Source organism: Equus caballus, chromosome 16 (genome assembly GCF_041296265.1).
Source record: "Equus caballus isolate H_3958 breed thoroughbred chromosome 16, TB-T2T, whole genome shotgun sequence".
Lineage (NCBI taxonomy): Eukaryota > Metazoa > Chordata > Mammalia > Perissodactyla > Equidae > Equus > Equus caballus.
This window is the reverse complement of record NC_091699.1, coordinates 5,530,607-5,556,103: the sequence shown is the minus strand read 5'-3', so window position 1 is coordinate 5,556,103 and position 25,497 is coordinate 5,530,607. Positions and strand designations below refer to the sequence as shown.

The window sequence follows — 25,497 nt, the reverse complement described above, 5'->3', positions numbered from 1 at the left end:
GATATAGTGGTTTCCATGTCAGAGGTCAAAGGAGATTAGGCAGAAACTGTCGGAAAACCATTTCATTGCTGACAAAGCCGATCACCTTCCGATTCCTCAGAGATAAATGGGAAATATCTCCATGACTCACATGTAAGACCTCCTGGGCACTGATGTGGGACCAATCGATTGATTGGTTGAATTTTGAGCTCAGTCCGCGCGCTAACAGTTTTTCAGTTTGATCCGGAACCTGATAGAAAATGGTATGAATGAAATCTTAATAAAGGAAATTTAAAATAACCTATGCTTAAACGCTAGAAAATCTTTTAAAAAATTAAGGCTGAAAATGTATTTTAAATCCCTCTGATCCAAGCTTATTGCTGTTTTAGTCTGATTCTCAAGAAAAAAGTTGTATAATTATCTTTATAAATCATGTATCATGTATCTTTGTTCAGCTACTCAAAGGCTTTTTAAAGTAAGCAAGACATGAACAAATAATAAATTAATTATAGTAATAAATCATTAAGTAAATAAAATGATATATGTGAATATAATAACAAATATAACAATAATAAATGAATAATAAATGAATTAATGGTTCTCTAAAAAAGCTCTAAAATGTAGAGTATGGTCCGTACTCAATCCTCAACATGCAGAAAAATTGCTATTTGCTGCCATTGTGTTTTCAGGGCCTTCCTGGCCCAGGCATCACTCAGCACACACTTTGTAAAGACCCATCCAACCCCTGACTGTGCGGAGCACAGAGGGTCACAGAGCTAAAGGAGGCACGTTGCACCCTGGGGCAGTGAGAATTGGCATCTTACCATAAGCACAGCTGTTCCCATAACATTTAAGAAACAAACTAACAGAGGTCTTGTTTGGTTATCTTTCTAGTTACAAAAAACACTTTAAAATAAAAAATAAAGTACCCCTGAACACCATATGGATTGCCAACTGTTTGGACAAATTTGGAGAAGTGGACACCTCTGCCAAGAGGTCCTTTGTCTTGGGCTGGCCCACAGTGAACTTTGTGGCCACCTTCAGGTAAGACCTACAGCTTTTGTATTCAATGACTCCTTTTCTTACCTCTCATAATGACACTTGTATGTACTTTCCCCCAAAAGGTTTTTATGTGCAAATTGATCATGAAAAATGGGAACTATTGGAGTAATTTCCTTTCCTTTTTGGATGAGTGCTTTTTCAAATGGGCTCTAGGAGCTACTTGGGGAGGTGGAAGTTCAGGGTACATGGAGTAAGGTTTAAGGCCCCTCTCAACATCCTGCCCCTAATCCCCAGTGAGTAGCTGTGTTTTTAAATCACTGGAATATCTTCCGTGAGCAAGTAGTATTAAATAGTCCAAGTCAGTTTGAAAAATTGCTTTTATACTCTCAAATTCATTCCCTTAAAAATAGTATTTAATTATACAAATAAAATTAATCATGTCATCAAATACTGGGTTGCCTGAATTGCTGTGTACATATTGTCTTATTTGGTGTCTATAGAGAGGTGACAATTCAAGACAAAGGTATGGTCCAAGAGTACAAGTTAGTGTTCCGAGGCATGTTCTAAGACTGGCACGAAGATGGGGAATGTGGCCCCCTGACCCTGGACATCCTGAGTCTACACTTTTGGGTTCACAGGGGTTCTTTTTTATATTTGAATAGCACTGCCAGCTGCAGGAACGCTCTGAGGTATAATTAACCCTTTTCCTGTTCTGGAAACTGAAACTCAGAGTGGTTAATTGATTTGCCCGTGATCACATAGCTTGCCTCACATAGTTGCAATTATGTGTTTAGATTCCACCAACTGCTCTCCCACTTTACGATCTATTTCCCATCGCTGTAACACTGCTTGGAAAACAGCAGGGCCCATCAAATGCCCAACGATGAGGAGAGCACAACTGACACGCACATCCACGTCAGTGATAAATGGCTGCTGCTATTTTCATCTGCAATGGCAGTTCTAATATCTTAGTATAAGTATTTTATGTAGTTAATTTTTCTCCCTTTTTTTAAATTGCAGTTCTTCAGAACTAAAGGAAAAATGGCACTCTTCCCTTCAAAGGTATTTTTTCAGTATACATATTCTAAATCTTTGATCCACAATAAAAGATTGCAGATCTCTTCATGGCAGCACCCTCAAACTATTCTCCCTCTCTCTAGTAGAAGCTGTCCGAGCATCCTCAAACAACTCCTTGTTTAGATTTACCCGGCTGCTACTGCAAAAATGTCCTCTCACTTACATGCATGTTTTGCTTATTTTTGAGGAAGTTCTGCTTGTCACTCTCATCTTCCCCTTCTCTCCAACCTAATGATTGGATCCAATGTTACTCTCAAAACACATGCTCAATTTCCCTAAGTGCAGGTTACTCTACTGAGTGATTCTCAAAGCAGCTGCTACTTCCTACCCTTGAACCCAGGAAGGTGCTGGGCTCTCCAATCAGGCAGGAAAGCTCTGAGGACTGGATCTACTGCCAAATCTCACACGACAGGGGCAACCCGTTATTTTCTGGGTCATGTCTTACTTTCACGAAGTATTTTTGCATATTCTTCCAACTCATAATTTGGTTTTGCCGAGTCTATTTATATGCTTTCAAAAATAACCAAGTAGACTGAAAATATTAGCAGTATAGATTATTTGAAAAGAAGCTAATAGCTAATGCATCCTACTCTATTTTGGGTTATTATTGAATGTGATTAGGTGCATCAATCTAGCCAAAGAGAAGGACCAGCCAGAGAGCATTCCCCTCAAAATCATCACTGAGGACATTAAGAACTGTGTCTGTGTGAGTATTTTTAAGAGCAAAAATTAAATTAAATTCCAAGTTCTTTATTTGGGCAGAATGAAAGAGAAAGGCATAGACATAGACAGAGAGAGATGGAGGTAGAAACAGAGAGAGAGAGAGAGAGAGAGAAAGGGAGAGAGAAGGAAAGAAAAACAGGAAGGGGAGATGAGGGGGAGGGAGGGAGAAAGGAAGAGAGGGGAAGAGAAAGAGAGAATTTAGAAGGTACCAAGTGGAAAACTGTATTTTCCCGTATCCATACTGTGACATAAAACGTGAATCCCAGGTGATATGAAGCAAGAGGAATCTATGATGGCTTCAGTGCTTAAGCATGAAAAGAATATTGCATGGTAAACGTTCCTAATGTTTCTCTGGATCCTGCTAATGGTAATTATAGTGGCTTGTTGTAATAAAGTGATTTTCACAACCAGGTATTTCTTATTAGAATGAAACATTTTTTCCAATTGTTGCTACATGCAGAGTGGCCTGGGTTGTTTCCACAGTTTTTTTCTTCCTAGGATGTTTTATTTAGAATAATTGTAAAGTTACAGAAAAGTTGCAAAAATACAAAAGGTATAAAGAACACCCATATACCCTTTAGCTAGATTCACCTATTTGGTTAACATTGTACTCCATTTGCTTTATCATTTATTTTGTTGTCTCTCTCTCCTTCTCCATATTGTGTATGAAGATACCTATTTTTGAGGGTCACACATACGTCATGGTCCTTTATCCTTAAACACTTGGGTATGTCCTAAGCATAGGGGTATTCCCTTCTATAACAGCATACAGTTAGTGCCTTTAGTACATTGAACATTGGTGTGATACTTGAAGCTACCATTCATGTTCCCATTTTGCCGGCTGGCCTCAGTAATGTCCCTCTTCTAGGAGAGAATCTACTGGAGGGTCAGGTATTAAAAATGTGGAGAAGTTTTGAAAAGTCTTTCATTCTGAGGAATGTCAGCACTAATTGAACTGAAAAGTTTGAGACTTTTAAGAGATCAGTATATTTCTACCTTATTTTGTTGATGCCACTGGGGAAAAAAACCATTCACCTCAGTTGTTTCTATAGAATTTGATCTCTGAAACTGTAGTGCAGGAGCCAAGACATTGACCCTGAGGAGCAAATATTCTGGGTGTTTTTCATATCACTTTGTTCTGTTATCTGTTACGGGAGCTCTCGATCACACACGATAGTATGTGAAGGTGGAAAAAGAGGCAGTTTAAGACAGTTATTTCCTGGCCAGTAGGAAAGCCGTGCAAATATTCTGATCTGTTTCTGAGTATCGGAGAGATGCTCTGCTTGAGGAGATAAGACTGCAGAGTTCCCCAGCAAAGCACACTGCCTGCTCTCATTTCACTTAGGGCAGGGGTTGCAGTCAGAATTTTTCATGGAAAATCACCTTTAAATTTTTGAAAATGAACTTTAATTGCATAAACATTACACAAAACAAACATTTCTAATGTTCTTCATTCATTCCTGAAGATCCAAATTTCCCTCTAATTCTATTTCATTTCACCCTGGAGAAACTTTCCTTAGCATTTCTTGTTATGCAGATCTGGTGCCAACAGATTTTCTTAGTTTCTTTTATCTGAAAATGTCTTTATTTCACCTTCACTCTTGAAAGATGTGTTTGCCGGATGTAGAATTTTGCCTGCAATTTTTTTTCTTTCGGCGCTTTAAAGATGTTCCACTGTCTTTTGGTCTTTATGCTTCTGATGAGTTGTCTGTGATCATTCAAACATTAATCATCTGCATATGATCTGTCATTTTTCTTCAGCTGCTTTCAAGATTTTTTCTGATTTTTGGTTTTTAGCAGTGTGGGTAAGTATCAGAGCATGGTTTTCCTTGAATCTGTTTTTTTGCCAAACAAAATCCTGTTTGGCATTTTATAAACTTCTTGAGTTTTTAAATTTATGTCTTTATGAATGTAAATTATGTCTAAAGTTTGGGAAATTTTGGTCATTATTTCCTCATTTTTTTTTCTTCCCCGTTTTTTCTCTTCTTTCTTTCTGAGATTCTAGTTACACGTATATCAGACACTTTGATGTTGTCCACAGGCCCCTCAGGTTCTGTTAATTTTTTCAATATTCTTTTTTCCCCTTTACTCTTCACATTGGATAATTTGTATTCTCTACTTTCAAAATCATTTCCTCTTCCATTTGTCATCTTCATTATGCAATTTAGCCTGTGTAGTTTCAATTTTTTTTTCAGATTTCAGATAAAAAATTTCTATTTTTCAATATTTTTAATTTCTATGCTGAGATTCCTATATTTTTGTTTATTATGACCATATTTTCATTTCTATAATTGAGCATAATTGTAATAGCTGTCTTTGGCTAATAATTTGAACGTTTAGATCATCTCAGGGTTTTCCTCAACTCTTGAGAATTGATCACATTTTCCTGCTTCTTCATATATCAAGTAACACTTTAGTTCTTATGAAAAAAAATCACATTTCCATTTTTTTCAAATTATTTGATGAAATAGTTTATTTTTTTTTAAGGCGTTTGTTTGCAAAGAGCTCTGTCTACTGGAATTTATCTGTTTTGGAGAACAGACAACATGCAGGAAGAAATACACACATCCCTGGAATGACTATTTTGAACATAATATGTTCCTTATGCCAGGAAAAACCGTTATCTTACAGACCAGATAAATTAGGGAGCGATGATTAGCATTTGAAAAGAGATTCTTTTACTTTAAAAAATCTTTCATGGGAGAGTTTTTGAGTGTATTGAAGGGACTTCAGACATCTTAAAAACAGCAGCACCCTTACTTCTGGTTAGGTCCCGAGGGAAACCCCATGTTTGAATGCCCCCAGACACGTCAGCACAGGAAGCTCCCAGCATGCCTGCGTCTGGGCGCTCGGAACTCTACCACTGGGTTCTGAAGCACTTTCTCATAATCCTTAGGGCTACAAGTAGTTGGAAATCAATGAATGCTTTCATTGATAGAAGTCCCATTATAAGCAAGTTTCAGGGCCATCTGTCATATCAAGCAATTGAATTCATACGAAGAAAAATACAATGAAAGGACAAGGAATGAATTACGAAAGGATTCCCTTTGTTTTTAATGTCATCTTCAAGCCTCTGAGTGTCCCCTTATGCTGTCTGTCTTCTTTAAGCACCGTTGATTTAGGACAGGGGCCTTCCTGCCTGATAATACTCCAAAACTATGTGCGCAGTCAGTGTTCTTGGTTACCGTTTGTCTTCTTTGAAAATGTCTTTTGGAGTTCAGAGTTCAATAGATGTCTCAGAATCCTATTAATTGCTTTCGGGTACTTTTCTGTAAACTGTCTTCCTATTTTAATGGAGCAGTTTCTCACTGTGAGGTGTGGCAGGGAGCTATTGTGAATACCCTAGTCACTGGCAGAGTTTGGAATGGAACTTGAGTTTCTCAAATTTTCAGTCTAATTTCCTGGACTCATTGGTTTCAGTTAATTGTCTCAACATATCTTGACAATGAAAGCTTAGTGACCATCATGCCAGACACAAAGAAAGTACTCACTAAAGAATAGCTTTTAAAAATGCCTTTTATAGCCAGTTCTTCTGATTTTACCAACACCAAGTATGTAATTGCAAAGAAATAAAGCCATATTACCAAAGCACAACTCAGGAAGAGAAAGGGTTCAGCTCCTCCTTTTTAAACCACCCCCCATCCATTACAGAAATAGCCTCAAGGTGCTGAGGACCAGCCCACGGGCCTGCCCGGAATTCTCAGTCTTTCTCCTTCTTGCTTAAGCTGTTATGTTTTTTGTGCCACAAATCCTTTCAGAGAAATGTTTGATTTACTGAAATGCTTCCTACTAGCCTCATGTTATACAAAGGAATGAAAGTAAATGGTATTTAGGGGTTCGTGCTCTGCATGTGCTGTGCTGTGTCACTACCTGAAAACAAGCTTGCCTTTAGAATACGGATAGTAATTTGACAGAAATTATTTAAATTTTTCAAATTTAAATTATAGCATTTTTTCGCATTTATTTTTTACAGTCTGTAACTGTAACAGTGACCAATTCGGATACAGTGAATAACATTATCAACATGTCACTACCAATGCTTGGAATAACTGTAAGTTACCTGCAAACTATTTTTACTTAAAAACCAACTTTAATTTTTGAGATTTGTGTGTGTGTGTGTGTTTGCATAATGCACCACCCATCATGACAACTGATTATTATGGATTTCAAAGTCATATTTTGTCCCCCTTCAAATTTGGAAATTGAAGGCAGCAAAGCTATATTATTAACCTATATATGGTTGCTATTCTTGTATTCCCATTTTAAATTTTGTGCAAATGGAAAGTAATAGCATAATGAAATTGGGCTATAATTTTAGAGTGCTAATGGCAACATGCATTTTTATTGTATGTATTTTATACATGGACAATCACATAAGATTCTAAATATTTCCTCCTCCACTGGACTGTTCCTTCTGTATAATCTTTCCTGATTCCTCCCCTCCCATCGCCATTTGCCCTGGTTGTCATTCAAGGACTCAATCTCAGTATGATGAACCCTAAATAAGATGTTTTCTTGTGAACTTTGATATAAAGACCATCTGGCTACAGGCTCCACCCCATTGATGCAGACCCTGAGGATGAGTTGGCTGACGCCCTTTGTGAATTGGTAAAGGAGGAGACAAGTTCTGAATGAGACCACGAATCCGGGGGTGTTTGTGTCCACATCACTTTCATCCTGTTCTGCTTTTAAGTGTCTGCTCTTTGATACTTTGATGGAGCTGGTGTGAGCTGTTGAAATTCTTTTTGGTGAGAGATACATATGTTTGAGGACGAGGTTGTGTCAGGGAAAAGAGAGGGAGAGTAACATGCAGATGGACAGAAAACAAGGAAGCACTTGTAAAGCACAGCTCCTCAAATAAAATTCTCTGGAAATGTAAAAATGCCCTGCTACAGTGACAGGGCGTAATTACAAGACTTGTATTTAAAATTTGCCTAACCCAATGGTATAATAAAGCCTCTTAAAAGCTAAGCACAACCAGAATTTTCCATAAGGAGCCAATGATTTCTGTACAAACAGAATTAATAATAATACATTTTAAATGAATTGGAATTTATATGCATGAGTAAAGCACACTTCTGCATTGATTTCTAACCTAGAAGATATGTACACTATGAATAACAATTAAACCTTGGAAGAGAGTGAGTGTTTTTAGGGATGAGGTTAGGGAGATTGATTAATGATATAGCTCATTTTATTTCATGATTTTAATTTTCCTTAGCGTAAAGTGATCAATCTCACTAGACAAAAAAATTTCTATTCTAACGAAGAGTTGAGCCTATTTGGCTATATATGTATGCCTGATTGAAGAGATTCCAACAGTGTTTCCAATCTCTACCTTAAAAGAAAAGGTTTTTATTAGCTCTCATTTCCTATTTGCAACACAATTTTGAGCAGATTTAGCTGTGCAGGCACATGTGTGTGCCTGTGTATGTGTGTGTGATGGCTGCCATAGCTGGGACTCTCCTTCAGAAGGGCTAGACTGATTTTTAATCGGGAGTCAAGGGCAAGCACGGTACCTATCACCAACAATTCAGTTTCAAACATCTTTTGCTTTATCCTCTCTTGGAGACCTCTTTAAAATAATTCAGCTGTCTTTATAATTTTGACTTGTTCGTTCCGAGTAGGCTTTACAGCATTACTGGCAACGATTCTGCTGGGAGTGGCTGTGCTCTGCATCTGACCTGTTCTCTCGGTTACAGTTCTTGTGGCTTCTTTCCCGCGTCTGCACCAGAGTCAGTGCGCTGACTTCGCTGGGCCATCTCCTCAAGGCCTCCTGGGCTTCCGCCTCCTTTAGCTCAGGGTTGCTGAGCCATCGAGGCCTTTCAAGCTTTACTTTCATGGAACAGTCATGGCAGGGCGTGTGGCTCTCTGGACAGCATGCTTGTCTGGGCAGGGACATTTGAAGGCAAAAGCCAACATTCTCCAAGGAGTTTGGAGATAGCAGAAGGCAGGACTCTCAAGATTAGACTTTTCCTCCTTAATAAAGGGGGCATAACTGTGATTTCTTTTGCTATCGGCAACACCCAAATTGAGGGGCTGACTGCATTGTGGTTCCATAGATCCTTGGCCTTCATCAACAGGGACAAGAATCAGGGAGGGTCTATTGGAGGCTGTGAGAGGAATAAGGGGTTACTGAAATCGGCGCCATTGACTCCGAAAAACTGTAGCCACCCCCATTGACCAAATAGCATTTATACTGGCCCCAATTTTTTCTTTTTGGAAGCAGAAATGCTAAGGAACTGGTACCTGCTGTGAAAGATTTTGTGTGACACATAGTTCTTTTTGTTTCCGAGGGCTCTGAGAAAGATTACCAGCTGTGGGTCAGTTCCGGCAAGAAAGAGGCCCCATGCCCACTCACTGGTAAGTGTCTGGGAACATCTCAGAGGGGGCTGATTGGGTGGAAAACTGCAACTCTGAAGTCTCAAAGGAACGGTTGCTCAGTCTCAAGCTCCAAGACCCTTAAAAGTGAAAATCTTATGCAATATTCCTTCCTACATTTATTAAATAATTACTAAGCACTTACTCTATCCCAGGCACTGATAACATCTCTTCATTCCACGGCTTATGGTCTAGTTTGTGGGAAATGTGAGTTTTTCTTCTTTACTTTTTTACTTGACAAGCAGAGCTGTCTTGAAAAACTTATACATACTTACTTCCTCAGGTATGATGGCAACCTGGATCGGAATTTCTTTTCCCATCTATTTATTTTTTTATATTCCACTCTTGAATTCCTCTGTTCCATTTCCTAACTACTAAGTAGCCTCTATTTTGTGAGAATCTTAAAAAATCCAGCCATACCTCTGAATCCAAGTACAAATATTTATTTAATACTTGCTCTGTGTCCGAAACTTTTCTCAGCATCATAAGAAAGATGAGATAATCGCAGTTAACTCCTCACATCTTCACTGACTAAACCACCGGTACTTTGCTGTTTCTCAGGCCGAGTTTTCTAGCATTGTTCTTGAGGTTATTGATAAATCGATTACACCTCTCCTAAAATCGTTATTAGAGCAAGTGAGCTAAAAGAATAATAATAATTCTTGGATCAGCAAATTTGTTCAGTGTGGAAAATAGAGGGACTAAGACAAGGGAAGGGACAGGCTCTGTCGCAGACCTGGCAGGATGTCTTCTCAGCCTTCACGGAATTGAAGAGAGTGAGGACCTTGCTCTGGATGAGCTTGGGCTGAAGGGTGTTGTGGCTGGTTTGATCTTCTATCCAGACCACTAACACTGTCTCCCTGTTGGCAATAAGGCTGTTTTGCTTTCTTCTCATTCATGTGTTCACTGCAGGAGCACTTTGAATTTCCTTCAAGAACTTTTCTTTTGCGTTCATGACTTGGCTAACTCTCTGGTGCCAGAGGACTAGCTCTCAGCTGCCTCAGCTTTCGACATGGCTTCCTCAGGAAGCTTAATCATTTCTCACTTTTCATTTAAGGTGAGAGGTGTGTGACTCTTCCTCTCATTGAACACTTAGAGGCCATTGTAGGGTTACTAGCTGGCCTAATTTCCATATTGTCATGTCTCAGGGAACAGGGAGGCCTGAGGATATGGAGAGAGAGGGGAATGTCAGGTCAGTGGAGAGGTCAGAACACACACACATTTATCCATTAAGGTCTCCATCTTAGATGGGCAGTGTTCATAGTGCCCCAAAACAATTACAATAGTACCATCAAAGACACTGATCACAGATCACCATAACAACTATAATAATCATGAAAAAGACTGGAATATTGCAAGAACTATCAAAATATGACACAGCGACATAAAGCGAGCAAACACCGTTGGAAACACGGTGCTGATCGATTTGCTTGACATAGGGTTGCTGGAAGTTCTCAATTTGTAAAAAGCACAGTATCTGTGAAATGCAATTAAGGGAAGCACAATAAAACTAGGCATGCCTGTATTCTTCAAGAATGAAATCCACACCACACTGTTGGGGAAAAGTGCAATTCTCCACAGAGAACTCTATGGAGAGGAAGCAATTTAAAGCATGGAAGAGCAAAACAAATCACATGGCAGGCAACTCCCGGTGATGTTGGGGGCAGTTTTCCACTCTGTAAACACTGTTTTGCACTTTGCTTCTGGGTTTCCAACACCATGCAGCCTTCCCTCTGATGGCTGCCTGGCAGGGCCCTGGGAGGGTGGGCAGCCGTGGGAGGGCAGCTGAAGGCACAGAGCCCTGCTGCTCTTGAGGAGCCCTTGTCTTTAGAACTGACAAAAGGAAACAAAAAATCTGTGTTAAAATGACATTACGAGTGAGACAACAGTGATCACAGCAATTCTGAACATATATGGTCCAATTCTTTAAAAACCATTGACCACCAATGTTTACTAATATATTTTCCTTGATCCTTATAAGTCTGTGTGAGGGTAAGCATTTAAAAGGATGAATGTCAGGCTCAGAGAGGTCAAGTAATTTGCCTCAGATGTACAGATCTAGTTAGTGTCAAGGCAGAAACTAGAAGGCATTAAATATTCTCGGAGGGAAACACAGCAAAAGTCAACATTGTGCAATGCACTTACGGATCTATGCATTCCAAAGAAAGCAACGTGGTTAAAAATCTTTTTCTCTTTCCATTTTAAACTCTTTTGCTTGGGCACCTGCTTTTTGCAAGGTGTCGCCCGTGAGGGTGCACGTGACGCTCGCTCGGGAGCACAGCCTTCTTCATCCAGAAGCTGCAGGAGAATGGCAGCACACACTGGTGTGGCCCACACGCTCACAGTAAGGAGGTTTGATCCTAATCCATCACCATCATCCTGATGCATAGTTAGATTTTTCTCTGTACAGGACATGAGCATCCCTACATAATTAAAATGAGCCATCGTCCAGCCACTGGGCTCCTGCCACAGGGACCAGAGGGCTCCACCTTCCAGGAGTCCCCAGACACGCAAGGCCAATTCATCCTGAAGCCAAGGCACCCAGCCAGGAACCAGCAGAGGAAAGGTGAGCCCCTCCCCTCCAGCAAGCGCCTTCTCTTGGCTCATGTCTCCACTTCCCAAATGCGTGACACGGAGCTGATTTTCCATGTGTGGGTGGAGGGCCCGTGTGGACAGGAACCCAGTACCTGCCCAGAATCAAGCTTAGAGAAACTCCAAAGGTCTGAAATCAAGACCCAGCTCAATTCTAGGAAGGTGTTTTTTCTTTTTTAATTCTTCTAGGTAGACAGTTGCTCCCTTTTCTGTATCCCCAGAGCACTGTTGCCATATAGTTCTGTGTCTGCACATCCATGTGTCTTCTCAGAGCATGTGCTTCTACAACCCGAGAACGTGCCTTCCCGATCTCAGGGATTTGTCCAGTATCTCGGTCTGTCACGGGAGGGGACCAAATGACCACATGTCTTAGACACACCTGGAATCAAAAACTCCAGTGGAGCGAAGAGTTATGGAATTGAACTGGACTCTCTTCTGGGCTTCGGCTGAAGTGGCCTTGGGATTCCAGAGAGAACTGGACTCTCAAGTCTGTTCCCACAGCAAGCTCGCTTTCCACGTCTGCTTCAGACCCAGGGCGAGACCAAAACTAGACTGAATGTTTACGGTCAGGGCTTTTTTATGTTCCTTCTTGTCATTTTTTCCCCTACCACTCCAATATTTTCCCATTGATATTTCTTTCTCTGAAGAAGACATTTTATTTATTTGGGAAGTATTTGAGCCAGAATAGAATTTCTACTTCAAAGTATTTTTATTATGATTGTTATTCTAGAAGGATAAATTTTCAAAAAATTTATTTTTTAATACACACACCCTAATTGGAGCATGAGGAAACACTAAACTAAATCTTGCCAGGACTGTTTAAAACTAGCTAGGTTTTGGGGGCCAGCCCGGTGGTGTAGTGGTTAAGTTCAGTGCGCTCCACTTCGGTGGCCCAGGGTTTGTGGGTTTGGATACCAGGTGCTGACCTACACCACTTATCAAGCCAAGTGGTGGAGGCGACCCACATACAAAATATAGGAAGATAGGCACAGATGTCAGCTCAGGGCCACTCTTCCTCAAGCAGAAAGGAGATTGGCAACAGATGTTAGCTCACTGTCTATACGTTCTGTCTATGCTCATAGAGTAGCTGAATGTGTAGCTTTGTATCAAGGGATAGAGCACACTTCTTCAGAGCATTCTTGTTTAAGCTGAATAATGGAATACATTTGGATAGTTTTAGAAATAATAAAATCAGGTTAAGAGTAGGAAAACCAGGTTGCATACAACAACTCAACCTACATTTTAACGTGTATCTGAGACAAACATTTGTACATGCAGACATATAGAAATCTTCTCCTGGAGTTAAGAATGTATTGGCTTTCTTCTCTCTTTTTAAAATGGTAGGGGTATCAAATGCCAGGCAGGAAGAAGCCTTAGTTAGGGGAGTGGTGGCATTCCTTCATGACTGCTACCTTCTGGAGGCAGTGAAATCAAATGGAGAATGGGGGTGGGGTCTGCTTTGGGGGTAGGAGACAGATGTCTAGGCCTCCTTAGGCCTCTGAGTGAGGGAGATGAGATTTATCAAGGCTGCTATGAGCCATGCCTTATGCTGAGTGGGACCTTCTAGTATTTAGTCCAAAGAGGTGTAGGTAGCATCATTACATTAAAGTTGACCAAACCAAAGCTCAAAGAGTTTTCAGTAAACTTATCCGACTAAGCGGCAGAACCAGGAGCCTTCTGTTTCTCAGATCCTGCTCTCTCTGGTCCAGCCCCAGGAGCACTGCATCCACGTGAGTGGACATGGAGATGCACTCACTCCTTCCCAGGAAGGCCGAGTGGTTGGACGTTGAAGGCTACTTGGTGAAATGTTGCTTCACTGTTTATCCTTCTACAACTTGGCTCCTCTGTTGACATTTTTAGTATTCGGTATAAACATGTGATTTAAACAAATGTTAAGGTACCTTCTTAGGTAAACATTCATAGCTGAGCAGTAGAAACTTGGAACTCAGCTTTTCCTTGCTGATCACCTTTCCTTTGAAAAGCATTCTTTTGACAGGGGCTGTTGGGTAGTTAATAATCATCTCTGGGTAGCTTTGTGGGGTGTCCGAAGAAACACGGCCACCTGGAATCTTACCACATAGCCAGCATTTAATGACCACTTCCCAAGGAACCTGACTGCTGATAGTCATCATGGAGCTGCCTGAGCATTGTGGACCCCAGAGCAGAGGCCAGAGGCCCGCTGAGAAGTGGGCTCAGGCAGGTTGTGTCTTGAAAGGCAGATCCTTTTGCTAAAAGAAAGTTGACCATGGTTGGGCGTTCAGAAAGCAAACAGGGAATCTAAGAGTGGGAGGAGACTTACTATGAAAGTAGACGATTGCCAAACTCCACTTGATTTGAAAACCAAACCTGGTTAGCTTTCAAAATGTGATCTGTCACCTGAATCCACTGTTCATACTAAACATCAGAAAACACGGACAAGTACAAGTGAAGTGTCTCATGCAACAGGCAGGAGAGAGCACTGCCTAGGAAGCATTTCCCCTGGAAGAAGTGACCCTGAGTCTGAGCAAGCCTCTAGGTTTGCAGGATGAGGGGAAGAAGAGCAGATTAACACCACAAGGATGCAGTTGGCCAATTTCCAAACGTGGGAAATTCTGTGCAAAAGCTGACTCAGTTCCTCTTTCTTCTTGCCATCGCAATGAATGTGCCGTAAGTAAATTAAACTAACTACTACTGATAATCTCACTTCTTCTTTGGATTCAGGCCAGAAGTCAGTGAGAATTAATTTTATGGGCAACTGGGCCCTCCGGCGTGGCTCCAGCACCTGCCAGGACCTTCTGCACGTGACGCCACCATCCCCAAAGCCAGGGCAGCTCTTCGGCGTCAGCCTCGGGGATGTGTGTGAACGCGACAGCCTGCCCCCTTCTCTTCTGGTGGGTCTCATTTTGGTCTTCTGTGGCTTTCCTGAGGAGGGAGAACTCTGAGAGGTCAAGTGTCTCATTTAAATCTATCCCTAAATGGAGAAATCTTTAGACAGCCGCTGGCTTTGGGGGAAAAGCTTTGCTAATATTACGTCAAAGAATAAAATCTGATTTAGGTACTGCTGAGTCATAAAGCAAACACGACAAAGAAAAGATACCCATGTCCATTCCATAGGTTTCAGCAAAGACCCACATATGCCTGCTCAGATCAATGCAAATGGGCTCTATGTGGATGAGTCTCTGAGAGTCCACCCCGTCTCATCTTCTCTGAACTCCACAGTAGTCTTCAGCCTCCTTCAGCTGAGTCTACTCAATCTTACTCCTCAGAATCTCTCAGGAGATTTTGACCTGTATTTCCAGTGCTGAAGCATACAGACTCAGCCTCTGGCATATGTGGATCCTTTCATCCAAATAGAATGTGTCAAGTGACAGCCACAGAATTTGGCCTGTGTTAACTCAAGTTGGTGTATGGAATTGTCAGTTTCAACATTTATTGAGTGTCCAGTATCTCTCCAAGCACTCTACCAGATCTAGGGAATTTTAGGCTAACGATGAAGAAATGTGTCATGCCAGTCCCATGCTCCTACTACCTCAGTCCTTGCAAGTTTCACAGCAAATTTAGGGGGTAGCTATGATTATCATCATTCCCACTTCACAAATGAGAAAAAAAGTAACCTCACTAAAGTGTACACTGTGCCCAAGGCCACACAGCCAAGATGTAGCATCATAGGATTCGGGTCCCTTGGATTACCTGACTCCAATACCTAGAGCCTTTCTGCACCACAAGCAGAGGACATGAAGATGCAGCAAAAGGAAAGGAAAGAGTGATGAGAAGGGGATGTAATTAGAGGAGGAGGAGAGGGGTTTGGAGAGCCCGATTTGAAAGGAGGGAAAGCAATCCAGGAAGTAGAAATGGGGTATGCAGCCCCTTAAAGGGGAACGAACAATGGGACACGGGTATGGCACGAAGATTTCCATAGCTGGGGAAGAGCAGCTATATTAGGGCACGATGAGGAAAGATTGGTGGAGTAGGAGCGGGTGATTCCACAAAGGCCTGGAAGCAGGGAAGTTTGATTCAAAAGTGTCAGTTCACTGAAAAGGAAAATCTGACTTAACAACTGTTTGAAATGTTTCAGCATATGAATGTAGAAGGGATGGTTGGGTAGAAAATAGAGACACTGAGAAAAAAACTTCTACGTTTGCTTGCATGCCCCCCCCCTCCAGCACTGCACCTCGCTTACCCCAGCTCAGACAAGGGGGGAGCTGGTGCTCTGGGCTCCTGGATACAAGGTGCCATTGATTTTTCCTTTCTCTTCTTCCCTATAGGATATGCTTTGCTTTCTTAAGCAAAAAGGGCCGCTCACAGAGGGCATATTCAGAAAATCGGCCAATATGAAATTATGCAGAGCCCTAAAGGAGACATTAAATGCTGGGGACAAAGTGAACCTGAACTGTGAATCTGTTCTTGTGGTCGCATGTGTCTTAAAGGTAGGGAAACTTCTAGCATTATCCACACACAGCGTAACTCTGAAGGTACATGATCAATTTCCTTCACCGTGATTGCCCAGGAACCATAATAGGCATAATAGATTGAGAAACTGAAAAACACTTCACGAAGTCCAAATTTAAGGGCGTTAGTTTGGGTGTTAAAAGCCCCAAATGTTAGATATACTTTCCTTTTTCATCACACACTACCTTCTCCTTCTTCATTCCTGAACATTATCCCAGAATAATAATAATAAAAATTCTAAACACACACTTAGATATACAGAACGTTTACCAGAACAAACATCCTGTTTTTGATGACTTCTTCACCATTGTCCTAATGAAAGCAAAGTTTACAAAAGAAAATTAGTATGAAACATTTGAAAATAGATAGAGAGGTTGACCGTAGTCAGTAAGCCAACATTTGTCATTCAATGAATCAAAAAATGCTCAATGAGTGACCAAAAGCTCCGTTCACTTCCTCATCCTTCTTTCGCCTGCCTCTTTTAATTTAAAAGTAGTGTAGGGGTGACTTCACTATTTTTTGCCTTCTTTCACCCTTACCAAATTTGGCATCCTTTATTAATGTTTGTTAAGCTTAACCCACCACCCACGATTATGGTCACACAGTAACAAGCTCCTACCACATGCTTCTTCTTATAAATCTGACTTTTAAAGTAGGTGCAGCAACGAAAATTTGTTTGGAATTCTGAAAATTCAATAGATTTATACAAAAAAGGTTTTTAAATGATACCGCTAAATCACAAATATCCAGTTATGTTTCTATGAAGGGAATCATAGAACAGGGAAAGAATTGACTCAATCCATCTTGGTATTTGTTAACAGCTGTAAAGAGGAATGTCATAAGTAGAAATGACTACAATAGGTTATTAAAATTCTCTTATAATCGAGATTCCATTTGGTCTTTCCTTGTTCCCCATGATTGTTCAGCTCTGTCATAAATAGGGACAGTTCAGAAGTGGCTTAGAGTCGACCACTGTGACACTGGGATGATTAGAAATATACTCTAGGCATACAAATAGCAAGTTGAGTGTTGCCTTCTGTGAGGTGCCCACCTGGAACTGATTTTCCAGCAAGAGTTAGAGTTGCCCATCAGCAGAGTCTTGCCTATCTTTCTGTTATAAGTACAGACTAGCAAGGGGGTGGCCACTCGTGGGTATAGTTCTTAGACATTCCTAAAGTTGACTGATCTTGGTGGGGAATCAGACTTTGCAACTTGGCTTTGATAATACCATGCCCAATGAACTGGGGTGTTGACCTAAACCAGAAATGAGTACATCATCAGGACCACATTGAGTTTGCCATTGAGCTGTCTAAAAACAGAGGTCCAGCAGTGAATACCCTTGGCATATTCTGCTCGGGTCATGTTCTGGCTTCACCACACTCAGCCTCACCAATGGGCTCCCACAGAACAGGGTTCAGGAAACAGAGAGGAGACACATGCTCCGAGTGCATGTAGTGTGGTACGCATGAGGCAAGGGCCCTCCTGCACGCTCCCAGACTCGAAGAGCCGGCCAGAGTTGGACTGCTTCCTCCCTCCAAATATATTGGAAGCACTCCATAGGAAACACGGTGAAAAGCACTAACTACCATGACTAGCTACAATACCATGGGTACCACACACCAATCAACATAGTCAAAGTGAGAGGACTGGGACTCTGTCCATTGGCTTCTCTGCTCTGTCCCCAGTGCTCACAATAGTGCCTGGCACTAACAGCAGCTCAATAGGGATTAGCATGAGTGAACCATCATTAGATTCTAATTAGGATAGTTGCCCTGAGGCACTTCTCGAGCAAGCCACCACTAAGAGAAGGCATGTGCTGCTGAGTGAGAACAATGGAAGCTAGGTGTGCTTGGAAGCTAGCAAGACAAAGTGACAACTTCCCCTCAGTCTTGCACAAACATTAAAGCTTCGTAAATTTTAATAGGCCCAATTCTACGATGTTAAACTTGTTCCTCAGCCCTCTAAAGTGACAGATGTTCCAGGCCTCCACTTAGGAAGCTGACATTTGTGCGTCTGTAGCCCTGATACTCAGAGTCCTGAAGTTGCAATGTATCTAAGTTTCTAGTAAGTTTCTTCTTTTGGAAGGATCTGTATGTCCCACTCACAGACTGTAAGGGGTAACACATTGTTACCCATTGGGGATTTTAATATATTTCCAATGTCTGCTGCTTCCCAGTCTGCAGGATCGAACGTTCATACAGTTAAAACCAGGATGAACGAGGCTATTGTGACGCAGTGTTCTCCCAAGGAGCACACATACCTCAAGTCAGAAGGCTCAGTTCTCTCTTAATATGTGTGCGAGAGCACGGGGGTGTGCGCGTTTGGTTTGTTTCAGAACTTCTCTTGCTTGAGTTAAGAGCAAGCACTGTGTCTCAAACGGGGATGGGTATTTCTTCTCAAGAAACTAGCAGGATTGAGGATGACGTCTCACCGGACCTTGTCAGTTTCTACTAGTTTACTAAAATGGACACCAAGAGGAAGTTCCAGGTGATAGAAGGGGGCTTTCTCTTCGCTCCCACTGTGGCCCACTCTGCTTTGGTGCTTCTAAGTTTTAGAAGTCCAAGCACCCACTTCAGGGTGTGCAAGTCAGTGGAGAGGTGGAGCTGAGCGCTGCGTGGGTCACAGTGTGGGGAGCCTGAGAAGGAAGTGGGGACAGAAACTCAACTTTTCAACTCCATGTTTTCCCTGTAATTTGTCCAATATGTATTTGCCATAAGAATAATACTCTTCTTTTGATGTGTGTAAGGATTTTCTTCGAAACATCCCAGGGAGCGTCTTTACATCTGACCTCTATGCTAAATGGGTCAGTATAACTGATGGAGAGAATGAGGAGGAGAAAATCGCTGCCACTCAGAGGTAATGATGCCATGATTACTCTACTGGGGCACACCTCCAAAGTACAATCAACATACTCTTAGGAAAATATTAGCTTATACTTTACAGCTTTGTCCACTAAAATAATGACCAATGCCAAAGAGTTTGATTTGACCACTCCCACGGAGGCCAGTTCAAAAACAGTGGCATGCCTTACTGCTCTTATTGAGTTCTTGTTCTTCTCCTAGTCTTGTTAATAAGGAATCCTTGACCATTTTATACCTTCTGAATATGTTGTCGATGAAAATAATCCATAACCAATCAATAAATGAAAATTTGGGTGAGTTTATTCTGAGCTTAAATTTTAGGATTATAACCCGGGAGGTCTTTCCACAAAGGAACAGAGCACTCCAAAGTAGTGGGGGTACATAAGGTGGTTATATACCCTCAAAGAGGGTGTTTCACATGATTGAAATGTCCCTCCCACAATAGTCACAAGAGTGCCCTGTCGGCACAGCACTTGATAGACACAGCAGGTAGTGGGTCTGTTATCTCCAAGGGCGCAGCAGGAGGCAAGTCTATTGTCTCAAGCTGAGCAGTCACAGGTGAGCACAGCAATCAGTTTCTAGCCTAAGGAAAGATGCTTAATCCTTAAGGAGACACCAACGTTGGCAGGGGGAGGGAAGTTGCACCTTTATCTCAAGGGCCTTTTGCTCTTGCCATAGGGAATCTCTAAAGCAGATATACAATGCATGCTCAACGGCCTCGGTCAGGCCCTTTTGGAAAGACAAGGTCAGGTCCGAATTAGGTTTACACCAAAATGGCTTCCTCATATATTCCAATATATCCTATTACTTGCCATTTTTATTTGACAATATGAAACTGAGAGCAGATGAAATCCTTTGGTCCAAGAGAGATGCTAAAGGACCAATCTGCCAGGGATATGGTCTTACCTTTGTCAAACACTTAACTAGCCAGAGAAGTTCTTATCTGGTTCAGGAACTGAACTCAATGAAACATTTTTGCCTGGAACTTTGCTGGGATCTTACCCTGAGACAGTGTTCCTATATTGCTACCTTCAAAACAAAGGGAGCCTTTGAAATTTCATCGCTGTTTAATTTAATCAATGAGCTTTTGTGAACTTTAATTGAAGAGTTTCTGCAATGTTTCAGAGTTTTAAAATATATTTACATTAAATTCGATGTTAATAAGATGTGCCCAAATGAGAACACGTTCTAGGCGTTTCAGGGAAAACATTTCAGGCAGCATGTTTAGGAGGGCCATTTCTGCATTCTCGTGCATGTTCACTGGGCTTTGTGCCTGCTCTACAAAGAAGTCCTCTGTTCCCTTTCTCTGTATTTCCAACTTCCTGAGCAAAATGACGTGCTGTCTTTAAAGGTCCATTTTTGTGTCTTTAGGCTTCTGGATGAGCTGCCCAGAGCCAATGCAGAGCTCCTGCGCTATCTTTTTGGAGTGCTGCACAACATTCAGCAGCATTCATCCGTCAATCAGATGACAGCTTACAACTTAGCCACCTGCATAGCCCCAAGCATTCTTTGTTTGCCCAATGCCTGCAGCGCAGAATTAGAAAGTGACATCACAAGAAAGGTAATGAAAGCTCTCATTTGCGTGCCCTAGGGGTCAGAGTCCCCACTTGGAACCCAAAATGGATGGTGTTAACTCTGACAGACCAGTTTTTGAAAGTGTATCCATTGAGTGGCAGAGTCATTTATCCTCCTCTGTGGGGATGGGAAGGAGGGTTGTTAAGGGGGAACTGTGAGCAGTTGAGTCTCTCCTCCCTTCCTGTCCATGAGACTAAACTCTGGACGGACTGAACAGCAGAGAGAGGAGTGGCTCGATATGACAGAAAAGAACCTGGGCTTTGGAGTGTGACAAGCCAAGGTTCAACTCTCAGCCTAATCACTGAGGGATGTGTAACCCTGGGCAAAGTTTCCAAGCCATGGTTTCTTCATCACACGATGCCGACAACACCCAGCTCCTCTGGTCATTACTGGCACATCCTAGGCAGCTTGGGCAATATGAGCACCCATGGCTCCACACACTTTGGCCTTCCTCTGCCAGCTTTGGCTCATTCAGAAAAATACTTGGCTACTATTTTGCCTCTGCTATAGGGTGAGGAAACTAGTAAAAGATTCCAGAACACCCTATCAGAGCTACAACATAGTTGTTTCCCAAGAGAGTTTCCCAGAAAGTAAGGGTGGGGCAGGCAATGCAAGAGGAGGGGCTGCAGCCAGACAAACTGAATGGTGTCTCTCCAGCTGCTTTCTTCCCTCACAAAAACCCACAGAAATCTCTGCTGCCCAAGTTTAAGCAGCACCTAAACTTACAAATGAATTTCACGTATCCGTGTCTATTGGGTGCTTTATAAATTTTCCTAAGATGCGATATGTCTATTATATCTCAACAAAACTGGAAAAAATGTTTAATGAAAATGAATAGATAAAATTTCATAAGAGACTATACATCTTCCCCCAAACATCCTATGTGGGTTACATTTGAAAATTGCCTTTGTTTTCAAGATGTAACCATTGATATAAAAATGTTAGCTTTTAAACTAGACCACAAATTATGCCTTTAGTCCACTGATGAAAAGTATTTTAAAACCTGTGCCCAAAGTACTCACGAAAGTATCACAGTTCGTTCTTAGAGAAAACTGGTGCTCTGAATTTTTCTTAGTATTCTTTCACAATTTTTGTTAGAGCCAAGATTCATGTATGAAATGTGATTTATAACTATGCCATATGAAAAAGAACACCCCGTTTTTACCCTTTTGTGTTGCAGATTTCTCTTGTGCAATTTTTGATTGAGAATTGCCTCCAGATCTTTGGAGAAGACATTGCTTCCCTCCTGGGGGAGAGCTCCATGCATTGTGATGGCAGCGAGAAGGCTGCAGATCCTTCGACTGACTTCGGAGAAGACATTGCTTCCCTCCTGGGGGAGAGCTCCATGCATTGTGATGGCAGCGAGAAGGCTGCAGATCCTTCGACTGACCTCGGAGAAGACATTGCTTCCCTCCTGGGGGAGAGCTCCATGCATTGTGATGGCAGCGAGAAGGCTGCAGATCCTTCCACTGACCTCGGAGAAGACATTGCTTCCCTCCTGGGGGAGAGCTCCATGCATTGTGATGGCAGCGAGAAGTCTGCAGATCCTTCGACTGACTTCGGAGAAGACATTGCTTCCCTCCTGGGGGAGAGCTCCATGCATTGTGATGGCAGCAAGAAGGCTGCAGATCCTTCGACTGACTTCGGTGAGAAACAGGCAGCGAGGCCGCCAGGGGTCATGGGAGATACCTAGACGGGGGATCCCAGAGCACATCCCAAGGGCAGTGATTCCCATCTGCTCCTCCTTCCACAGGCTGGCTCACAGGTCAGGCAGGGTTGCACACTGTTGTGAGACCAAAGAAAGAAGAAGTCGAGGTCTCTGACTTCAAGAAGTTGCTGGTGCAGCTCGTAACAGCTTTAGGAGACATCATGGGATAATAGAGTGTCTGGGAACATTTTCAAACAAAACTTCAAATCTATTATGTGTATAATAGACGTCCTCTGGTTGAAACCAGAGTGAGGGCCCCGAGGGGCTGCTGCTCAGTGGTCCCTGAAGCACCGAGGAATTCCAGTGCTTGTTGAAACAGATTAAGAGGAGCAGCATCATTGAGAAAAAGGAGCTGACTTGATGTCAGACAACCTTTCAGAGTACTGCAGACTCCTGTGCTAGCATTTCCTGGCTGTTTGATCTTTGTCCAATTATTCTAGCTCGTTTTCAGTTTCTTCATCTCTAAACTGTGGGGGGTAATAATGTTTAAATCTTAGGAGTGTTGTAAAGATTAAGTAAGATAATGGATGTAAAATAAATTTGTGAAAAAGTATTTAAGAAGGCTAGTAGAAGTGCCCCTGATGCTAAAGCTGGTATTATTGGCGCCTCGCTAATCACAGCTAACGGGCAGGAGTCCATTCTAGAAGGTAGAGTTTAGATTCAGAACCTGGGGGCCTGTATCATGAGCCCCTTCCTATTTTTAACATTTCTTGGTTTCAGACATTTACCTCAATGCTCTGAGGAAGTCTTTAGGAAAATCCATTTCATCGCAATGAGATGAGTCTAGTATCTGAGAATATGCTTATACTAAGACAATCGTTGGTTTTTCATTTCAGGAGTGTCAACCAAGCAACCTGTTGAATCCAAGCCAGTGAGAGTGATAGTGACTTACAAAAAGGCACAACTGCAGAATGACGCCGAGGCCCCACGTGGCGTGGGTCCACCCAGCTCCCTGTCTGCAATGCTTTCAGTCACTGAAGATTAGAGTCTCCATAATCATACTCGACACTTTCCTTTCCTTTCCTTCCTGTAATATCCCACCAAGAACGCTTTCTCCAAAATTCTACTACCTCCGTTATGTTCTCATCACGTAGACACCAGTCAGCTAATGCCCCCGAAATCATTTTCAGCCCCTTGTAACAAAAAAGTGTGTGGGGGTGGTGAATTTCTAGAAAAATACAGGGTCAGAAAAGGAAAGTTTTCGTAGCTCCTGGGAATCACCTCAGGACTCAAGAACAGTAATTCCTGAGCTTGAAGATTCCAGTCCTCAGTCACCACAGGGTCAGTAGATTAGATGGAAGGATCCTCTCAGACATCTCAGGAAATACGCTCCCAACTTGTAAGAGACCAATTTTCACAAAGTTAAACACATGAATCTCACACACTAGAGTCTAAACTTGAGTCCAAATGTTATTCAACTCATCTTACTGAGGAGACCAGTAAGGTGGTAAAGAATGTTTTTGAGTATAGTACTTTTATGGCACCAAGCTGGGGCCAAAGAAGCAAATTTTCTTTGTTGGACATAAACAGTTAATGTTTTAAAGGGTAATCAATCTATAAGCTTTGAATTTATCTTCTCCTGTGACAAAAATCTACAAATTAACATTATTCTATTTTTACGACACACAGTGAAGGACATCCAGATTTGGACTCCTCCATCTTACACTTCCCATGCAAGGTTTCCTGGAGGGGAATCTGTCCTCCCTCTGTCAACTCTCTCACCCACCCTTCACTTCTCACCCTGCTGACATGTGGCCTCTCCCTGTCTTCCTTTCCAGCAGCCTCAGTAGATCACATTCAACCGATGACCAAGCCCCTCCACCTGACAAACCAAAGCACATCTTCTGGGATTCCTAAGGCACTTGCCCTGCCAGGGTCTCGTAATTCCTGAATTCTAATCTCATTTCCCTGGTAGTTCACTTCTCCCAGGTCATGTTGTTTATCTCCATCTTCCTCTGTTTATATCATTTCATGGACTTTTCTACATCTCCGCCTAAACCCGAGGACTCTTCACGTCATTCCCAGGTGCCCTCAGCTCTCGTGTTGCCTCTGATTCCCTGCTCTCCTATCATCCCACCAACGCTCATCCCATCACAGACCCATGAGTGCAGCAGTGTCCTCTCTGGCCTCCCTGTCTCCAGTGGTGAAGTTGGGGAAGGATGGCCCCATGTCTGCCTCCCACCCTAATGTTCCTACTTCAGGGCAAGCTCCCTGAGCAGGGATGAGGCTGTCTAGCACAGCCTGTCATTCCACTGCCAACCACCAGACTCAACACCAGGTAGGTATTCAGTAAATATTTGCTATTGAAGACATACCCCTCACTATATAGGTCACGTGGTACTGCATCAGGATGAGGCCTGAACTGGGAGAGAGTCAGCTGTGCACATCTTCCTTTTTCTGCCCTGATCCTGAGAGCTGAGGGGGCATCAACCAGGGAGAGACCTGTGCATGGAATTCCTTCCTAAAGTGCACAGTATGGAAAGAGGGGGCAGTAACTTTGCAGTGGAGAAAACGGACAAGCACTACCTTAGCCAGGCGATCAAGGTCAACATCAACAGTCATACATCTAGTTAATAACAATGAACCTGTATAATTTCATCTGTTGTAACCAATATCCCCGATTGAGGTAAGATGCTAGTAATAGCAAACCAGAACAGAGGTGTATGGGAACTCTCTGTGCTGTCTTTCTTAAATTTTCTATCAATCTCAAAACTGTTCTAAAAAGTAAAGTCTATCTTTTAAAGAGTTCCCATTAAGTATAGATGAAAAATGGTATCTTGGGTTTTCTTTAATTGGACATGCTTTGTTTACTAATGCAGGGAAGTCTGTCCACATTTGGGTTGGCTACTTACATTTGTTCTTCTGTGGATTGCTGATTGTCATGTGCCCCTAAGGTTTATGGTTATCTGTTATGTGACATTAGTGTAGTCATAGCTCACTGACACAGTCTCATGAACTACCAGAGTCCGAGGAAGTATTAACTGCCTGCTTTTCATTATCCAAATACCCATTTTACTGATGAAGAAATGGAGATTCAGAGAGGCTGAAAAATTGAACCAAGTCCACATTTAGTGTCACACCTAGACCTTGAACTCATATCTGTCTGACTCCAGAATTCCCTAAACACCACACTATACTGGGAAGTACAAAGTGTGTGACATTGGCAGGAGG

The 25,497-nt window shown here is 42.1% G+C and overlaps 1 protein-coding gene across 3 annotated transcripts in view; it reads left to right on the top strand.

The window, feature by feature from the left end:
• LOC138918172 (rho GTPase-activating protein 20-like) overlaps window positions 1–25,497 on the top strand; it is a 97,434-nt gene that overhangs the window by 55,265 nt on the left and 16,672 nt on the right. For 2 of the 3 annotated variants that reach the window (XM_070238375.1, XM_070238374.1), the window contains exons 5-16: window positions 874–1,023; window positions 2,002–2,043; window positions 2,680–2,764; window positions 6,755–6,832; window positions 9,078–9,144; window positions 11,573–11,728; window positions 14,455–14,624; window positions 15,999–16,160; window positions 18,929–19,038; window positions 20,415–20,604; window positions 21,799–22,264; window positions 23,163–24,604. In XM_070238375.1, coding sequence (XP_070094476.1) covers window positions 874–1,023; window positions 2,002–2,043; window positions 2,680–2,764; window positions 6,755–6,832; window positions 9,078–9,144; window positions 11,573–11,728; window positions 14,455–14,624; window positions 15,999–16,160; window positions 18,929–19,038; window positions 20,415–20,604; window positions 21,799–22,264; window positions 23,163–23,311 — 1,825 coding nt within the window. In that variant the 3' untranslated portion in view covers window positions 23,312–24,604. The remainder of the gene's footprint in view (window positions 1–873; window positions 1,024–2,001; window positions 2,044–2,679; window positions 2,765–6,754; window positions 6,833–9,077; window positions 9,145–11,572; window positions 11,729–14,454; window positions 14,625–15,998; window positions 16,161–18,928; window positions 19,039–20,414; window positions 20,605–21,798; window positions 22,265–23,162; window positions 24,605–25,497) is intronic. The other variant, XM_070238376.1, reaches the window with a different exon arrangement.